Genomic DNA, 16979 nt, shown 5'->3' on the forward strand with positions numbered 1-16979 from the left:
GGATGATTGTAGTGTACAAATTGTATTGCACTGTAGGATTTACCTGCTGAAGTGATACTTGCAAATAAAAATAGTACTCTTTTAGGGGCCACCTAAAGGTGCAGCGGAAAAGTAACTTGCCTAGGGAACAAGAGGTGGCTGGTTTGAATCCCCGCTGAAATACCTATATCGGGCAGCCGCAATATAGGAAGATGCTGAAAGGCACATTTTGCTAATTATCGATTGATTCAGGACATATATCACTGTAGCAGGATGTTTCACAAGAGTAGTGCATGCTTGTATGATTAATTCAGGACTGAAATCATCAGACACAAAACAGTATCTTAAGAACATCTTTATTTCCCCGCTCTTGTTTAGCTTCCCACAAGCCACAAATCAAACGCTGCTAGACAAGTTTAAGCGTCAGCACGAAGGGAACCCCTACATTGAATTTCCAACAGTAATGGAGCCTGCCTTTATCATAAAACACTACGCTGGAAAAGTTAAATATGGTGTGAAGGTCCGTATGTATTAGCTGCTATCAATTTATCTTAAAATAGACAACTCTTTGGTTTAACTTTAAACATTCATAATGCATTTAGACTCCTTGGGTGTTTGAGCAAAGTAGGGGTGTGCATGAACCAAAAATGAACTTTGGCTTGAATTTCAAATCAAATTTCGGCAGTTCAGAAGGCTAGTACTTGCAAAGGGAAATCAGATGAGAATTCTCCTTTACAAGTAAAGCGGTGGAGATCCAGGAAATTTTAAGGGTCAGGCAGGCGGGGCCAGCAAGAGCTGTAAAAAGGTTCTTACCTGGCCGGTGCCACCACTTGCCCCCCTCCCCCCCAGCACAGCCCCAAGCGTGCACAAAGCTTTATTTAGGAAGCCGTGTGGTGGCACCCCGGTTCCGGTCTCTGCGGATGTGGGCCACTGTTGCACAGGTGACTTCCTAAACAAAGCTTCGCACATGCTTGGGACCGCTCCAGGGGGCAGGGGCGAGTGCCGTCAGCCACGTGGGTCAGGTAACAACCTTTCTACTACTCTGAACCAGTTTGCCTGAACCAGGCTTGGTCCAATTCGATCATGGACTGAACTGCCTCTGGTTCGGTTCGCGATTGAGCCGCCAAACTGGCCCGGTTTGATGTGAATTGATTCGGCAGCAAATGGTTTGTGCATGCCCCAAGAGCAAAGTGCCACTTCTCGGCATACTTTTTTAACTTGTAGAATAGGAATTTTGATATAGATGTCTTGAGCCTGCACTTGACTCTGCTAGGTTACACTCTGCCTGTATTGGCACTCAGTGGACTGTAAATAAGCATATTACCTACATCACCTATTACCCTTTCCTTTGTTATGCTAACTAAAACTGAAAACAATTTTAAAACAGTTGATTTCATGTAATTCCTGTAGATTTCAATGGGACTTCAGTATAGCGCAGCGGGGAACTGGCTTGACTACCAAGCCACAAGTTGCCGGTTCGAATCTCAGCTGGTAACCTATATCGGGCAGCAGCAATATAGGAAGATGCTGAAAGGCATCGTCTCATATTGCACAGGAGGTGGCAATGGTAAACCGCTCCTGTATTCTACCAGAGATGACCACACGGCTCTGGTTGCCAGGAGTTGACACCAACTTGACAGCACACTTTGCCTTTTCAGTGTAGATAAATATGAGCATGGTTGTAGATGAATTTTTGAATATTGGGCCTGTTCTTGCCTGTCTGCAGTACAACAAAGCCACATAGGTTTGTAGAACTCATGAACATAAGTAAACTGTTTTGAGACTGCAATTTTTTTCTTACAAGGAGATACTATGGGCATGAGTGAAGTTCTGTTGCCGTCTTGGTATCACATGGTCCTACTCCTTATATTCCATCAGATTCTTTCTGAGGAAACCATGTATATGGGGAAATCTAATCTGCAAAGCCTTACCAAGAAAAAAATTGCTAAAGCACAACATTGCACAAACTTGGGGAACCTCTTACATCATTCTCTAGCCAAGTAACAGATATATTTAATGCATGAACAATTCTTATTCAATGGAAGCAAAACTGTTTTGTACATTATTGAAAGTAGAATGGTTTTCTACATTAAAGATAGAATTTTGGAATTCTTCTAAAGTAGTACAAATGCAATCTATAATCATGTTCTTATTTTAAAATATCTAAATAACAAAAACCTTCTGTTCTGTTGAACAAAAACCTGCTCAGCATCATTGAAGTTGAATTAATGGTCTTTGGAATCAGAACAAAGAAAAGGCATAAATAGGAAGGGTAGTAGTAACGAAAATGGTGAGGACATTCAAAGAGACACCTTTTAATGTGGTGATTCTCTTTATTTAGCAGGGGGATAGTAACTGGCCCTATCCACCCCCAGCACAATACCTCCAGTGACTGTTGCTGGTGTCCATCTTATGTTTCTTTTTAGATTGTGAGTCCTTTGGGGACAGGGTTCCATCTTATTTGTTTGTTATTTCTCTGTGTAAACGACCCTGAGCCATTTTTAGATGGGCAGTATAGACATTGAATAAATAATAATAAATAAATAATAATAATAATTCAGTACACTGGCTTCTCCCTTTCTTTCCCCTTAGGATTTTCGGGAGAAAAATACAGATCATATGAGACCAGACATAGTTGCTCTCCTAAGAAGCAGCAAGAGTGCCTTTATCTGTGGAATGATAGGGATTGATCCTGTGGCTGTGTTCCGCTGGGCAGTCCTCAGAGCTTTCTTCAGAGCTGTGGTTACATTTAGGGAAGCAGGAAGGAGGTACATTGAGAAGAAAACCGGTAGGTATCTTACAGCTGTAACTCTGCTTTCATATATAATTTTGTTCTTCCTCCTGAGTCTTGCACATATGTGTCCATGTGATACATCTTTTGGATATCCTCTACTTTGATTTTCCCCACTGAATATAAAAAAGTGTGTTTATATACTTGCATATACACCTTTTAAAAATATTTTCCAAAGTTTGTGGCATATTAAAGATAAGTGTCATGATACAGTTCTGAATAGTTTAGGATTAATTAATTTAGAGGTATAGTAACTTGCTCTTTGCAGTATTCATTCTTTTGGAGGTTTGTGGAATATGCATTAAGTTTTTGAAATGCATCAGGTGTGCATGGTGGGAAGACTACAGATTTTTAAAATCTTTTTTCTTTTGCAAACTTTGAATGCAGAGCATTTTTAACCATAGGAAATATTGATATATAGACCATAACTCACTACACGTTAATCAGCTTGAAGCTGTAGTTTACCTTTATGTGAAACAGGAGATTGCAAACTAAATGAAAGCTTTAGTTCATCAACATATATTGAAAGTCTGGCTAGCAGAACATTTCTGTACACAAGAGTTCCTTCAATAGGTGGAATGTTCTACACTTTCTTTCTGGAATGAAGTCTTTGTGAATTGCAGTGATACAGATGTCTTCCCCTGCAATGTACAGTGAGCCTAGAAGCATCCTTGGCACCAAGAATACTCAAATCAAGACATGAGCTAGGAGAGAACTCTGTTCTGTGTGAAGTCACTGATCTCTGTGGTGGGGCAGTATCATTCACAGAATGGGCTCTGTGCTTGCACGGTTGCTCCCACAGAAGGATTCACTAGCTCCTTGAAACACTCTGAAGCCATGCCCTTGATGTACAGAGCGCACTTAACATTCTTGGTGCCAGAGTGCTCTTGCCCTCCGTTCCTTTCCATCTGGCACTGTGTATGCTACCTCAGGAATTCGCTCCTTCATCGTCCTGTTTCCTGGAAAACTAAAGATATATTCAGTTGATTATTTAGCTTTTTGAACTTCTGCATTGTTTTTTTATTTCACTTTGCCTCATGTCTTGGATTTTGTCTACCCTTCAGTCTACTGTACTCTAAAACAAACAAAAACCTTTAAAGGATATCCCTCCTGTCACAGGACCTTACCGTCTTCTGATAGGCATGACTTTTGTCTCCTTTGCCTCAGAAAGGATCACATAAATTTGGTCTTGTGAAATTTGTCTGTCTTTCTCGAAACAGACAAGAAGAAACCAGGAATTGTGCTTGCAGGCTGCCCTGTACTAGACTGCCCTCCGACCCTGATGCCGTCAATATCAATGCTGTTGAACCAGCATACAGCTTCCAAGCCTCAGTACAAGTCTTCCTCTGGTACTTTTAAGAAACCACAAGATCTCTCTAAGGAATCCTATCACAAGCACCACAAGAAACATAAGCATAAAAAGGGCGACTCTTCACTGCTTCCTAAGTGCCAGAAATAGTACAATAATCAACACCACTCTCAAAGTCTGTGACATATACCAAGCCAGCCTCTTTCTCTTTGGGTCTGACGCACTCCATTTCTGCCCTGACCAGCCTCGATTTTGACATCAATGGTTGTCAGTCCACATCCATCATTGGCGTTTGCTATATCATTGCATCCACTACCACTGTCAGTACTGTCAGCTCCTGCTGTCCAGTTTCTACATTCGTCTTCGTCTTCTCCAGAAGTAGTTGGAAGAGTTTTGTCTGCTCCCCCATCGACCTAGAGTCTCCTGCCAACTCCATTTTCAATATCAACATTGTCCGTTGTTCCAACACTGACCTTGGTTTCAGAGGTTCATCCTTCTGTGCATCCGAATCCAGTGCTGGTCTCCTCCATTCTCAGTGTACTCAAAGCTCCACAACCTTCGTCTTCAGCCCTGGCATCAACAGTTTTGGGTACAGGTTTCCTCTCAATGTCACAGTGTCGAGACTTTCATTCCATTCTAGACTCACCATTCACTACACTGTTTGGATGAACTTTCAGAGGCTTTTCACTTCATGATATCGAGGATGAGTCTGATGCCAGTATCCCAAAGATACCTAAGGCACTGTCTGCATCTCCCGTAAAGATCACATCTGCTTGATCTTCTTCCCATTTACCATCTCAACCTTGGAAGGAATCACACAGTTTTTCTTTGCCTACTTATTCTCCTTACTGTAGGAAGGTCGACTGTTGAAGCTCACCCAGGGCCCTTGACCCTGGTTATATTAGAAGAATGGAGAGGTTTAGAGATCCAGTGTATGCACGTTCACCTTCTCTTCCCTACGATTATGAAAAGTTTAGACTTTAAAATTAAAGAAGTTGAGATACACCTCTTCTTCTCAGGGACAGATCCCTACTGGCTCTTCTCCCTTCAAACGCCCTTTGGCGGCTCCTCTACCTCCACCTCCACCATCGCAACCTACTATTCAATCTCCTTCTCAGACTCAAACTCCTTTTCTGTCTGCACAACCTGATGTTCCTTCAACTCCTCACAGCATTTCCTCTGTCCCTGAGAAACATCACTCAGACAAGGTTTATGCTTCCACTTGAGTCAGATGATGATTCCACTGTCACCGAAACTCCCATCAGGCACTTCACCTGATGACAATATGCCCAACAACCCTTCTGACTCACCTACTGAGAAGACTGAGTCCTATAGGATCCAGATCTCTTAAATGGCCAAGGTCCTAGGCCTGGAACTCAAGTTGCCTGCTCCAACAGTTAGTGATCCTGTTTATGATTGTATGATGTCTGCCTCTTCATCACTTCATGCAGCCTTACCTATGCTCCCAGTCTTGGTTAATTTAAGTCTGCTTGGGTATCTCCTCCTTCTTCCAGTTCTACTTGAAAATGCCGGGGAAATGTTTATAGGGTACAAGAAGAGGATTGTAAGTTTCTGTTCAAGCATCCCCTATCTAACCCATTGGTGGTGGATTGTGCAGTGTCAAGTAAATCTGGCTGTAAACATTCAGCTCCAGTTGATGAGGGCAGGAAGTTGGGTTCTATTGGGTGCAAAATCTATTCCTCTTCCTCCCTATGCATGAAAACAGCTAACTATATGGCCTGTATGGCCAAGTTCCATTATTCTGAATGGAAAAGCTTAATGTCTTTTATGCCAAATGCTCACACACCTCTACAAACTCAATTCAAAGACCTTCTCTCTAAGTCTGCTGACATAACCCATCAATCCTTAAGTAGGGCTAAACATCTTACCAAGACTGAATCCCAAACACTAGCAAGTGCCGTCTCTCTGCGTTGACATGCCTGGCTTCATTCTTCATCCCTCCAACAAGATATGCGGGATAGAGTAGAAGATCGATGATGAGGGCCTTCTCAATGCAGAAACTGATGACCCCATGGAGCACATGAAAAAGTCCAGATTTACGGTCAGGACCTTTCCTTCTGCTTTGCCCTATATCTATTCTCAGTGCAATCGCAGACCTGACAGGGTTAAGATCCCTTTCAACAGGTTAGTCCATAAAGTCTACTGTCAGCTCTTTCAGCAGTCTCAAAGGTGCTCGTTTCCACAGCACCAAAAACAAAACCTGAAGCCCAGAGGCCCTGATGTCTCAAAGCAGAACTTTTGACTCCTTGATCGCCTTGCCCATTGGCACCACTCCTTTCTGTATCTAGCTCGCCCCCTACTTAATACCCTGGCATCTTACCACATCTGGGGCCTGGGTGCTAAGTATTGTATCCACCGGTTAAGCCATAGTTTCTCTCCCCCCGCTTCCTTGGAATAAAACATACTCCTGCAATGCCTATTCTTTTAGCGAAGGTGCAGGAGCTCTTATCCAAAGGAGCGATGGAACCAGTTTCACCAGAAATCCAATGGGCTGGGTTCTACTCCCAATACTTTCAAGTCCCAAAAACGGCTGGCAGCCTGCATCCAATCCTGGACCTACGTTCCCTGAATGAATTCATATACACCAGGAAATTTTGGATGCTGACTTTATAGCAGCTCCTTCCTATTATATCCAAGGAGGAGTGGCTCGCCACTCTAGACTTCAAGGATGCTTATTTTCATGTTGCTATCCATCCCCATCACAGGACACATCTATCCATGTTTTACTGTGGGGGACCAAGTTTTTCAATATGCCATCCTTCCTTTCGGCCTTTCCATATCTCCTTACGTATTGTTTGAGTGAAATTATTGCCCATCTGCAAACTCGAGGAATATCAATCTTCCTTTATTTGGACAATTGGCTGATCACCTCATACGACCAAGACCTGCTGTTGGATCATATCAGCCAGGTCTTCTCTCTGTTGGACACCCCAGGCATCCAAGTCAATAGGAAGAAATCCAACTTTCTTACATAGGGACCGTTCTTGATATGGATGCTTTCCTACTGGAAGAATGTTGGTTGGCAGTATGAAACTTTGTTCACTCCTTGCTTTCCAACCCAATACACAGACCATACAGAGCCTTTTGGGCTTGATGGCTTCCTACACATCAGAAGTGAACTATGCCAGGCTATTCATGCGGCACGTTCAACTGTGGCTCCTGTCTGTATTCAGAGCAAACATAGAAGACCAATACCTGCAATTTATGATACCATGGCATGTGTTGGACTTTCTCCTCTGGTGGACGCTGTCAGGAAATCTCAGCATGGGTCTTCCATTCCAACCACCTATGACATCCGTCACTACAGACATGTCTCTGAAAGGCTGGGGTGCTTACTTTGCAGGCCTGCATGCACAGGGCCCTTGGAACTATTGGCAGGCATCTCTATATATCCATTTCTTAGAGCTTCTAGCAGTCCTGGCTCTAAAGTCATTCATTCCTCTCTTGTCAAGCAAGATGGTTCAGGTATTGCTGGACAACACCACTGCTGTTGCATACATAAACCATTGGGGGTGCAGTTTCCAAATCCCTCTTAAGTCTCACCATTCAACTATAGGATTGGTGCATTCACCACCACATTAGCTCTCCACACAAGAGTGCTGACAACATCTTAGCAGACATTCTCAGCAGAGAAACCGAAACTGCTTGCCAACATGAATGGGAACTGCACGAAGATGTCCTCACCACTTGTCTTCCAACAGTGGGCTTTCCCCCAAGTGCACCTGTTCGCTACACAACAAAACAAAGAATGCCTGCTCTTTTGCTCCAGAGCTGCAGTGGAAATGGGGTCTCTTGGAGACACTTTTCAGATTCCGTGGATACGCAGTCTGTTCTATGTCTTTCCACCCTTCCCAAGGTCTTAGGCAAAATACTGCTCCACAAGACAAAATGCATTCTACTCACCCCTTGGTGGCCGAGACAAACCTGGTTTCCTCTCCAGTTCCGTTTGTCTCAAGGGTTTCACTGTTGTCTCAAGCACTGACCAGACCTCCTCCCTCAGAATGAAGGGAAGGTCCTTCACCACAGCCTAGAATCCTGAATATGACTGTTTGGAGGCTGAACTTCTAGATAATATTCTCCTTCATGAAAGGAAGGCCTCCACTAGGCACAATTACAGCTGCAAATGGAAAGGATTTTCAATATATGCAGAGTCCAAAGGCTTTGACCTACCCACAGGATCTGTATTTCAAGTCCTTCTCTACTCCTATCAAACAAACCAGTCTATCCAACTGCTCCATTAAAGTACATATGTCAGCCTTATCTGCTTTGCACCCCAGTTGGGGATCTAAATCACTTTTTCTTACACCCTGACTATAAGCGATTTCTGAAAGGCCTTTCTACACAAACAGCCACTGTGCATGCATGGAGGCCATTTGCATGCCAGTGTCGTGCAGGGGCAGCTGAGGGAGAGCGCCACTGGCACGCGATGATACCTGGGGTGGGGGGGATTAAGGAAGTGGCAGTGATCGGCAGAGGAGCAGGTATGGACCAGCCCTCCTCCATGTTAAAGGGAATGTGTAACCCCACTGTGTTAAAGGGATGTGCTGCGATTCGGCATCCAAATCATGTTTCGTGCACATTCCTATTCACAACTGGCCAGAGCAATTTACTTCTTAGTTAAGATCAGGGTCAAATTAAGATTAGGGCAGCCAAGGCTTTCTATATGCATTAACCAGTTGTTTTAATTTTAATTTGAGTTATCTGAATATTGTAACTGTCTAAATATTTGATTCTTGGACATAAATAAGATATAACTACAGAAAACAGACTTTTCTCTTTTGGTTATCATGAAGGTAGATGAACATTCTGTTCTTGGAATAAATCTAGCCTGAAAGATGCTTGTTTTCAGTTGCCAGCTACCATTTTTACCACACATATAGCGTTTACCGGATTGTGATCTCTCCTGAACTAGAAAAGCACATAATTAAATTCAGAAAATGGCTGTTCCTAAGGGGAAATAACTTTGGACAAGGATAGTTTTTAGCAGGACTTAGCAGGAGCTGGACTTAATTCTTCTTCTGCTTTTTCCTCTGCAACCCCCCTGCCACCACTATGTTTTCACTCATATGTTTGCAAGGGTGAACATAAGAAGTTTGCTGGCTCAAGCCGAAGGCCCATCTACGGCAACATCCCACAGTAGCCCACAAGATATCTCTGGGAAGCCCACAAGCAGGAGATGAAAGCAAGGCCTCTCTCCTGCTGTTGCTCCCCTGCAACTGATGTCCTGGCTCTAAGCCTGTAGCCATCGAGACTAGTAGCAAGTCCTGGTCCGCTCATCCTCATCACTTATATATATCTATTGTTGGTCATATTTATATCTTTTAACTGGTAATTGGCAAGGTGTTAGTTCAGGGGGTATTATTTCATATTCCATGTTTCAGTCATTTAAAATGAAAAATGTTTGTTTATGCTTGCCACACTTGCATATTGAAGATTTATCTTTTTTTTCCTGTTAAAAATGGTTTTTTTTAATTAAGCCATTGATAGACTTATCAATCAATAAATTTGTCTAAAAGCAAACGAATGAGGAAAGTAGTTGGGGAAGTTGCAGCAGAAAAACTGTGGGGTAGGAGAAGGATGAAGCGCAACCTCTTGCGGCTTTCTCCCTTGAAAATTGCCATCTCCCAAAGCTGCTTTTTGCTAGAAGCAGCACAATGCATCACCTTTTAAAAATTGGAAGCGATTCCCACCCACTGCTAAGAGATTTCTGAACAGTCCCAATTATACTAGCCAGTGGCAACAATTTGATGAATATGGTTGAGCTGTGGGCCCTTCTATTTATGTTTTCTGTAGTTGCTGCTGGAATTGTATCTAAGGGCACTGAAAAGTGGAATGGTGGGGCTTTTTTAATGGCTTGCATCTGATAATGGCTGGATTTCTGATATGATGATCATTCCACAGCATGTACATTTGTTCAGTCATATACTATTTATTTGATTTTCCTTACAAAAGTTGTCTATCTGATAGCATTTATTTATAAATATGTGAAAGATCATCTTATGACCAGTCAAAAAACACTGAAAGAGTGTCTGATAAATCTTTTAGTTCTCCTCTCCTCCTCTCTGAATTACATTTATGGTACAAGTGAGGAATATCTCATGCCTATGTCGAGTTTGTTAAATAACTTTTTTTTTGTTCTTTCTGTGCCAATGGTGTTGAATAGTTGTGAAAAGTCTTCCTTGCTTAAATAGCTTTGGCTTAAAAATGTAATTGATTTGCAATGTCGTCTTGAAGCTTTTGCACTTTTGTTCTTAAAGTATAACTTACTTTGCATCTGAGAGCTTCGTTGAGTTAAACAGATGCAACTGTCTGCAATTTGTTGTGCCTTTCTTCTCCTGTCTTAGTACAGTATATGATATAGTGCACCTTTCCCTTTATACTGGCAAGCTTTATTCAAATAGCTGAAGGTATCCCCCGCCCCCACCTTTTCCCCTCTAATTCAGCTTTTAGTGAGGGAAGATCAGCAACCTGTACTAAAATCTGATTAGGCTTTCACACATCAAAATGAAGCAGACTCAAGGGGAACTGTCAAGGCATTAAGAATGCAAACCCTGCCTTTTAAATATTTTCAAAGGGATTTGAAAAGAATTTGAGGTCTAGGGAAGAAACCTTGATCCTTAACATCTGCACCATTCTGTTGCCTTTGCAATGTCAGTCCAAAATCCTGTGGTGTGGCATTACACAGGTATAAATTTTAATGAATATACTACACCCTAAGCGCTTGTGTCAGGAACAAGTCACAAAACTAAACAGCTCACGTGTAGGATGTCTCTTTCTAGTTTAGGCTGTTTTATGTGTTGCATTTAGTTGTCCAGTGTTTGCCAGGCCCGGGTGGGGCGGGGTGGTGAGAGAAATATGCTAGAATGTGTAGTAGCAGCAGCAACAGCCATTCTGAAGACTAGAAATTACAATGATGTTCAGGTAGATTGCCCAGAAAGCACACAGGATAACTGTACAAAAAGCTGCTCAATAGTGATTTTGATGTGATCTATCCAGAGCTGGATTGTAACTATCTTGACACCTGTTTAGTAAAAGCCAGCCTTTCAACCAGTACTTGCTTTGCTTATTGCACACAACATAAATCTGTTACCAAAGGAGCCCTGTTGTCCAGCACCAATACCATAGTGACCATGTGCTCTGCAGGATATCTTCCCTACCCTGGTCCCTAGATGAGAATTTCTTTTGCCATGTAAATAGCCAGTCTTTATATTGTGTTAGCTGCTCTGAATCAGACTTGAAAGTTCTCTTAAAATTATGTATATATCACCTTTGGAACTAAAAAAGATCTTAGGTGGCTCACAGTTTTAAAATTCAACACCTGTTAAAACAATAAAACTAAACACATCAAATAGAAGCTGGAATTAAACAAGCATTCCTTCAAATTCAGAGGGTCCCAAAGACCTAAGGGTAAATGCAGCCTTTGCCAACGGAGCAGAATGAACTTGCTCAGCGAGGGAGAATTTTGGTGCCATCGCTCAAAAGACCCTTTCCCAGGTCACCCTCAGTAGAGTGACCTGGAACCCAGACCATTTAGGTCTGTGATTTGAGACCAGAATCCAATTAGGGGAGAATTAAACCATTTTAAAATTCCGTTTGCCTTCATAGTTTCTAGTTTAGATTGTGCTGTTAGGAACTTCATTAATGCCCCAAATCAAGAATCATTAATGGCACTTGAAAGTAAGTTCAGTTCAGTTCAACACTAGTAAGTAAGTTCAGTTCAACATTACATTTGGTTACATTATGCAAGTTAGGACAGTTTAAGCGCCTGACTTTCTTCTGGGTGGCCACGTTTTTGTTTTGGGTTTTTTTGCCATTTCTTTACTTTCAAGTTGTTGCTTGAACATTCAGCGACAACTTGAAAGCAAAGAAATGGCAAAAAAATTAAGATGTGGCCATCCAGAAGCAAGTCAGAAGCTTAAACTGTCCTAACTTGCATAATGTACCCAAGTTTAGTGTTTCTAGTGCAGAGTTCTATGCCCATTGGCTATAATTCATGAAAGCCTGCGGCGGAGGGAATAAAACTAGTAATCCAAATTACTTAAGACGTGGTCATCTGTTTTAAGCCATTCTTATATAAGAGCACACCACCTTATTTTGATTTCCTGTTCTACATTTTTTTCTGAAACTCTCCTAACCCGGTAACAGCACCTAATGACAGCATGGCCTCTCCCAATTAGGATCAAAGGACATTGCTTATACAGCATTTGAAATATATTCAGTAATTGTGTTCAGATTATAAATTAGTGTTTGTGTAAATAAAGACCAATTTTTAAAGCATAGAAAGGTGATATGTGTGTGCATGCTTGGTATGTGTGCATGCCATGAAATACGGTGATGCAAATATCACAGCCATACAATATAATTTGAGGTGCTGTTCCTGTGTTGACTCTAGCTTATGTTAAAAAGGTGGGCCAGATAAGATATAATAATTTCCACACTTGAAGATCAATTCAAGACCCAAAGCCTTGTCTCAATATACTCCAGGAAAAGATTAGCCCATCTTGTTTAGTTCACTCATCAGAATTGTTAGAAATAGCACTTCTCATTCATCAGCAGAAAGCAGATGTGCCTTGTGAATAATTTCTGTGTCAACAGGTCAGTTGTCCTCACTGTTCTTGACTCTTCCTTGGTTTCTGCTTATGTAATCTTTCTCTTCTCTCCATGTTTTTGTTTTGCTTCCCAAGGGCATGATGATGCGGTTTTGAAAAGTGTGGATAGTTTTAGCTTTCTCCATCACCCAGTTCATCAGAGGAGCTTAGAGATCCTGCAAAGATGCAAGGAGGAGAAGTACAGTAAGGCGCCAAATCCCACCATCTCTCTGACATGACACTCACACAAGCAGGAAATGGAAACCAGGAGCATTCTGAGTGGACAACCATGCTCAGAATCTTCTAATGCAGACCCTGAAGTCATCTTGAATGTAAAGTAAAGTTGTGCTGTCGAGTCTGTGTCGACTCCTGGCAACCACAGAGCCATGTGGTTTAGACCACTTAAAATATATTTATAATATTTTAGTGCCCTTCTACTGGGAAATTTCTAGATGAGATAGGTGGGGACTAGAGGCTTGAAATGGATGCTCTGAATATTATTTGCCTTGAATCATGAAGGCCTATCCCATATGAGTCATGACTAAGGTTTTGGGCCATTTTATGAAAGTTTTTACTGATTGATCTTCTAAATATCACTGATGGAGGTTAAAAGCTTTTGAATATCAGCAGCTTTTAGAGGGATATTCTATTGGGGGAGGGTTTAATGAGCATTTAGTTATAGCTAGGATTTTTTTTGAACAATTTTTTTGAACAAATAATTTGAACAAATTTTAGCCCTTTTGTTTCGTAGCATCTATATATGCATTTAAAAAGACACACACTTTCACATTCTCTTGGAAGAGTTGCAGGAGTCTTCTCCAAGACTTAAATGCAACCAATACGAACTGTTGTGAGCTCAGATGACTTCCTTCACCACAGGTGATAACAGATATGCTCTTGGTCTCCATTTCCTTCTCCTCACTTCTGTTTGTTACATAATGAACTAGTCCTGCATGAAAACCAGGCCCGTTTGCCTTTGTTACTAATTATGGCTGGATTCCTGTTGCGGGAAGAGAGGGGTCCAGCAGCATGAAACATAACACCCTCTGCCATAAAGAATAGCACATGGTGTTTCAGTGTTATAACTACATGGAGAGCCTATTGAAGGGTGCCATGATGCTAGCTTGCTTATTAAACAGCTTTGCATATCTGGTAACCATTTCATTTTTAATGATCAGGTGCATTCAGACAAGAGATTCCAAACATTCCCAAAGTTTGACTATTTGAAGAGTGACACTTTAGCATTTTAATAAGTGTTTAACATTTTGGAGTCTCGTGGCAGAATTAGGACTTGTACCTCATAGACCTTCATGTGTACCATAAAAGTGTTATATTGCTGCTAATCTTAATAAAGGAAGTACATCTCTCTTGTGTATACTTTGAACATCTTCTGGAGTACCATCACCCACAAAAGTAAGGGGTGATTATCTGAGGGGAATATGGATGGTAAGTGTTGACTTATAAGGATTGATTTGATTTTGGAACCTGAACAACTGTGCAGTTGAAAGAGAAGTTGCATAAATCTGTTTTCCTTTCTGTTTCACATGGTGTGTTTGAGTTCAAGAATATCTAATACAGAATTAATTGGCAAACTTCATAATAATTTGTTCCAAAGTCGGATCTGGATGGAGCAGCATAAGAATAGCTCTGCAGGATCAGGCCAAAGGTCCACTTAGTCCAATGTGGTCCATCTAGACTCTGTCTCACAGATAAAAGTGCTCCTAGCAGCAGCCATTCAGAAACCTAAGAGAAGCTCACGAGCAGGATTTGATGGTGAACAACCTTATTTTGTCCTTGGCATCTGTTCAGAGAAAGGCTACCTCTGGAGGCTCCATTAGCCATCATGATTGATAGTTAATAGTTGATTAGATCTGTCCTCAAATTAATCTGTCTTTTAAAAAACCTAAGCTAATAGTGATCACCGCATCTTATAGTAATGAAATCCATAAGTTAATTAAGCATTGTCTGTCCTGAATCTGCTGCTAATCAGTTTTGTTGAGGGACTTGGAGTTCTAGTGTTGGGAGAGGGAGAAATTTTCTCCACATCATGCATAGTTTTATAAACCTTTATTTGTCTCTTTCTTAACTTAAGAAACTTCAAGCACTTTAGCCCTATTTATATGGAGGGTGTTGCAATCTCCAGTTCTATTATATTGTTTCTGAAGTGACTAGAACTGCACACAGTATTTCAGATATAGTTCCACTAGGCTTGTGCATTCGGATATGATAAGCATATTGGGCTGATAATTCCCATATTGGTATTATTGGCAGCAATTCCAGAATTGAGAGGAGAAGGCCCCCGAGAGTCCAAACTCAGAACCTCCTCCTGTCGGTTCCAGAATGAAACCTATTTCTGATATGCTTATTGGAAAACACTCTCCACCCACTTTACATTTAAAGTTTTAAAACAACTTCCTGCCGCCACCACTGCCCCATTTCTGCCACGAGCCATTGGTCACTCTGTTCCTCCACCCAGCTGCTGGCAGTCTTCAGGACCATGCCTGTGGCTGCCACCAGAGGCCTTCGATGCTGGCCCTGCCGTTGCTGCTGATTGCTACTCACTCAGGCCTACTGCTGCTGTGGATCCTGCTCTCCTGGAACTGCAGGACTACAGTGTAACTGCTTCAGGGGTACCAAGGGCTATTCTGTGCACAAATGCAGTGGAGTGGGGGAAAGGCCATTTTAAAGAGGTACATGGCATATTTGGTGCTTGCCTTTTTGGGAATGCCCAGAAGGTGCATGGATGCATCGCAGCAGGCCCAGGGAAGCAGTGATTAGTGGCAGCAGTAACAGGGCCAGCGCTGGAGGCCTCCCATGGAGACCCAGCAGAGTGGCTATCAGGCCACTGGCAGCAACGGGGCCAGCGTAGGAGCACCGCTGCAAACAGCAGCCATTGGGTTTGCAGGAGGGCCAAAGCAGACAATGGCCAATGGCAGCATTGGGGAGGTGGTGGCCTGGTGCAGGAGCAGTACATCTCTTTAAAATCTAAATGGAAAGTGGGGGGCATTCTGATAGCATTACCAGTAAACTATTGAGTCAATGCCAGTCCATTACCAATAGTATGGTATTAACAATAGTGTTATAATAACAGTAGTGTTGGGGAGGCCATAGCATTTTTCCCTCCAAATTGTTATCAGATTGGCATTGATCCAACATTCCTCATGGTGCACAGGCCTAAGGTGCACCATAGATTAAGGTATTATAATGCTGGCTGTCATGTGCCATTTTGTTGCCCTTTCATCCTTCCTTGGAGCTCTTAGCAAGGTGAGCACTTTTTTTCTACCAGGTGGTAACCTACCATCTTGTATTTGTAACGATTTGATAAACTGGTCATCTGTATTGTCCCACCTAGTGGTGAGGGTAATCTTACCACTCCCTTTCTTCCATGGATTTTTGGTTAGATGAAGAAGTAAGATAAGATTTTTCTAACTGCTTAACATAATAGTACTTGCCAAGTGGTTACACATACATTTTGATAAGTTACCACTTGACAAACAGTTGTCTGGTCAGTCTGCTTAGGATTTTTTGTAATGGCTGTTGGTTACTTAGGATTTTGCCATCCTAAATAATTTGATGGTGTCTGCAAACTTGGTTACCTCACTATTCACACTGATTTCAATTCAGTTATGAATAAGTTAATAAGAATAGCACAGGTCCCAGTAGCTTGGGAATCCTGAGCAGGAGATCCAGTTGCTTGCTTGCTGCCATTGATAAGCATGTTGGTTAATTCATACCCTCTGTATCTTGTATATTTAATCAGTAACTGATCACAAGAGGACCTCTTATCCCATGACTGCTGAGTTTTTTAATGAGCCCTTAGTTTTCAACACAGGTCCCCATTATGCAGGAACTGCATTGTTCATTATAGATTAAATGTACCAAGAGAAGTAATCTAATTCACATATACAGAATTAATGTTCTGAAAAGGAGTACTTCCCCAGAAATACATAACAATATGTAAGTTTATTCTGCCATTATAGAACTCTGTGCCTTAATTTTTAGTGCTTCCCAGCTACAGGGATAAGTCATGACAGTAATCAGGCCAGTTAATTACTTTGTATATCTGATTTCTGTGATACTCACAACTTTGTGTCATATTCACACCAGATGATTAGATATTCCTCTTTTATAGTATTATTAGACTAGCTTTGATTTTCTTACGTAATGCAAGAAAGTTGTGAAATACATAGTGTTTATCTACGTAGGTACCAGGGAATTATAGTTTGGTTAAGATACTGAACACTTATATAGCTTATTTAGAGTGTTCAGCCTGTTTTATATGTTATCACGT

General features: G+C 41.7%; 1 protein-coding gene across 10 annotated transcripts in view; it reads left to right on the plus strand.

The window, feature by feature from the left end:
• Window positions 1-16979, plus strand: part of MYO9A (myosin IXA) — a 168766-nt gene that overhangs the window by 89654 nt on the left and 62133 nt on the right. For 8 of the 10 annotated variants that reach the window (XM_053271838.1, XM_053271840.1, XM_053271841.1 and 5 more), the window contains 3 exons: window positions 358-499; window positions 2572-2767; window positions 12785-12892. In XM_053271838.1, coding sequence (XP_053127813.1) covers window positions 358-499; window positions 2572-2767; window positions 12785-12892 — 446 coding nt within the window. The remainder of the gene's footprint in view (window positions 1-357; window positions 500-2571; window positions 2768-12784; window positions 12893-16979) is intronic. The other 2 variants (XM_053271845.1, XM_053271846.1) reach the window with 1 other exon arrangement.

Source organism: Hemicordylus capensis, chromosome 10, assembly GCF_027244095.1.
Source record: "Hemicordylus capensis ecotype Gifberg chromosome 10, rHemCap1.1.pri, whole genome shotgun sequence".
NCBI classification, from domain to species: Eukaryota; Metazoa; Chordata; class Lepidosauria; order Squamata; family Cordylidae; genus Hemicordylus; species Hemicordylus capensis.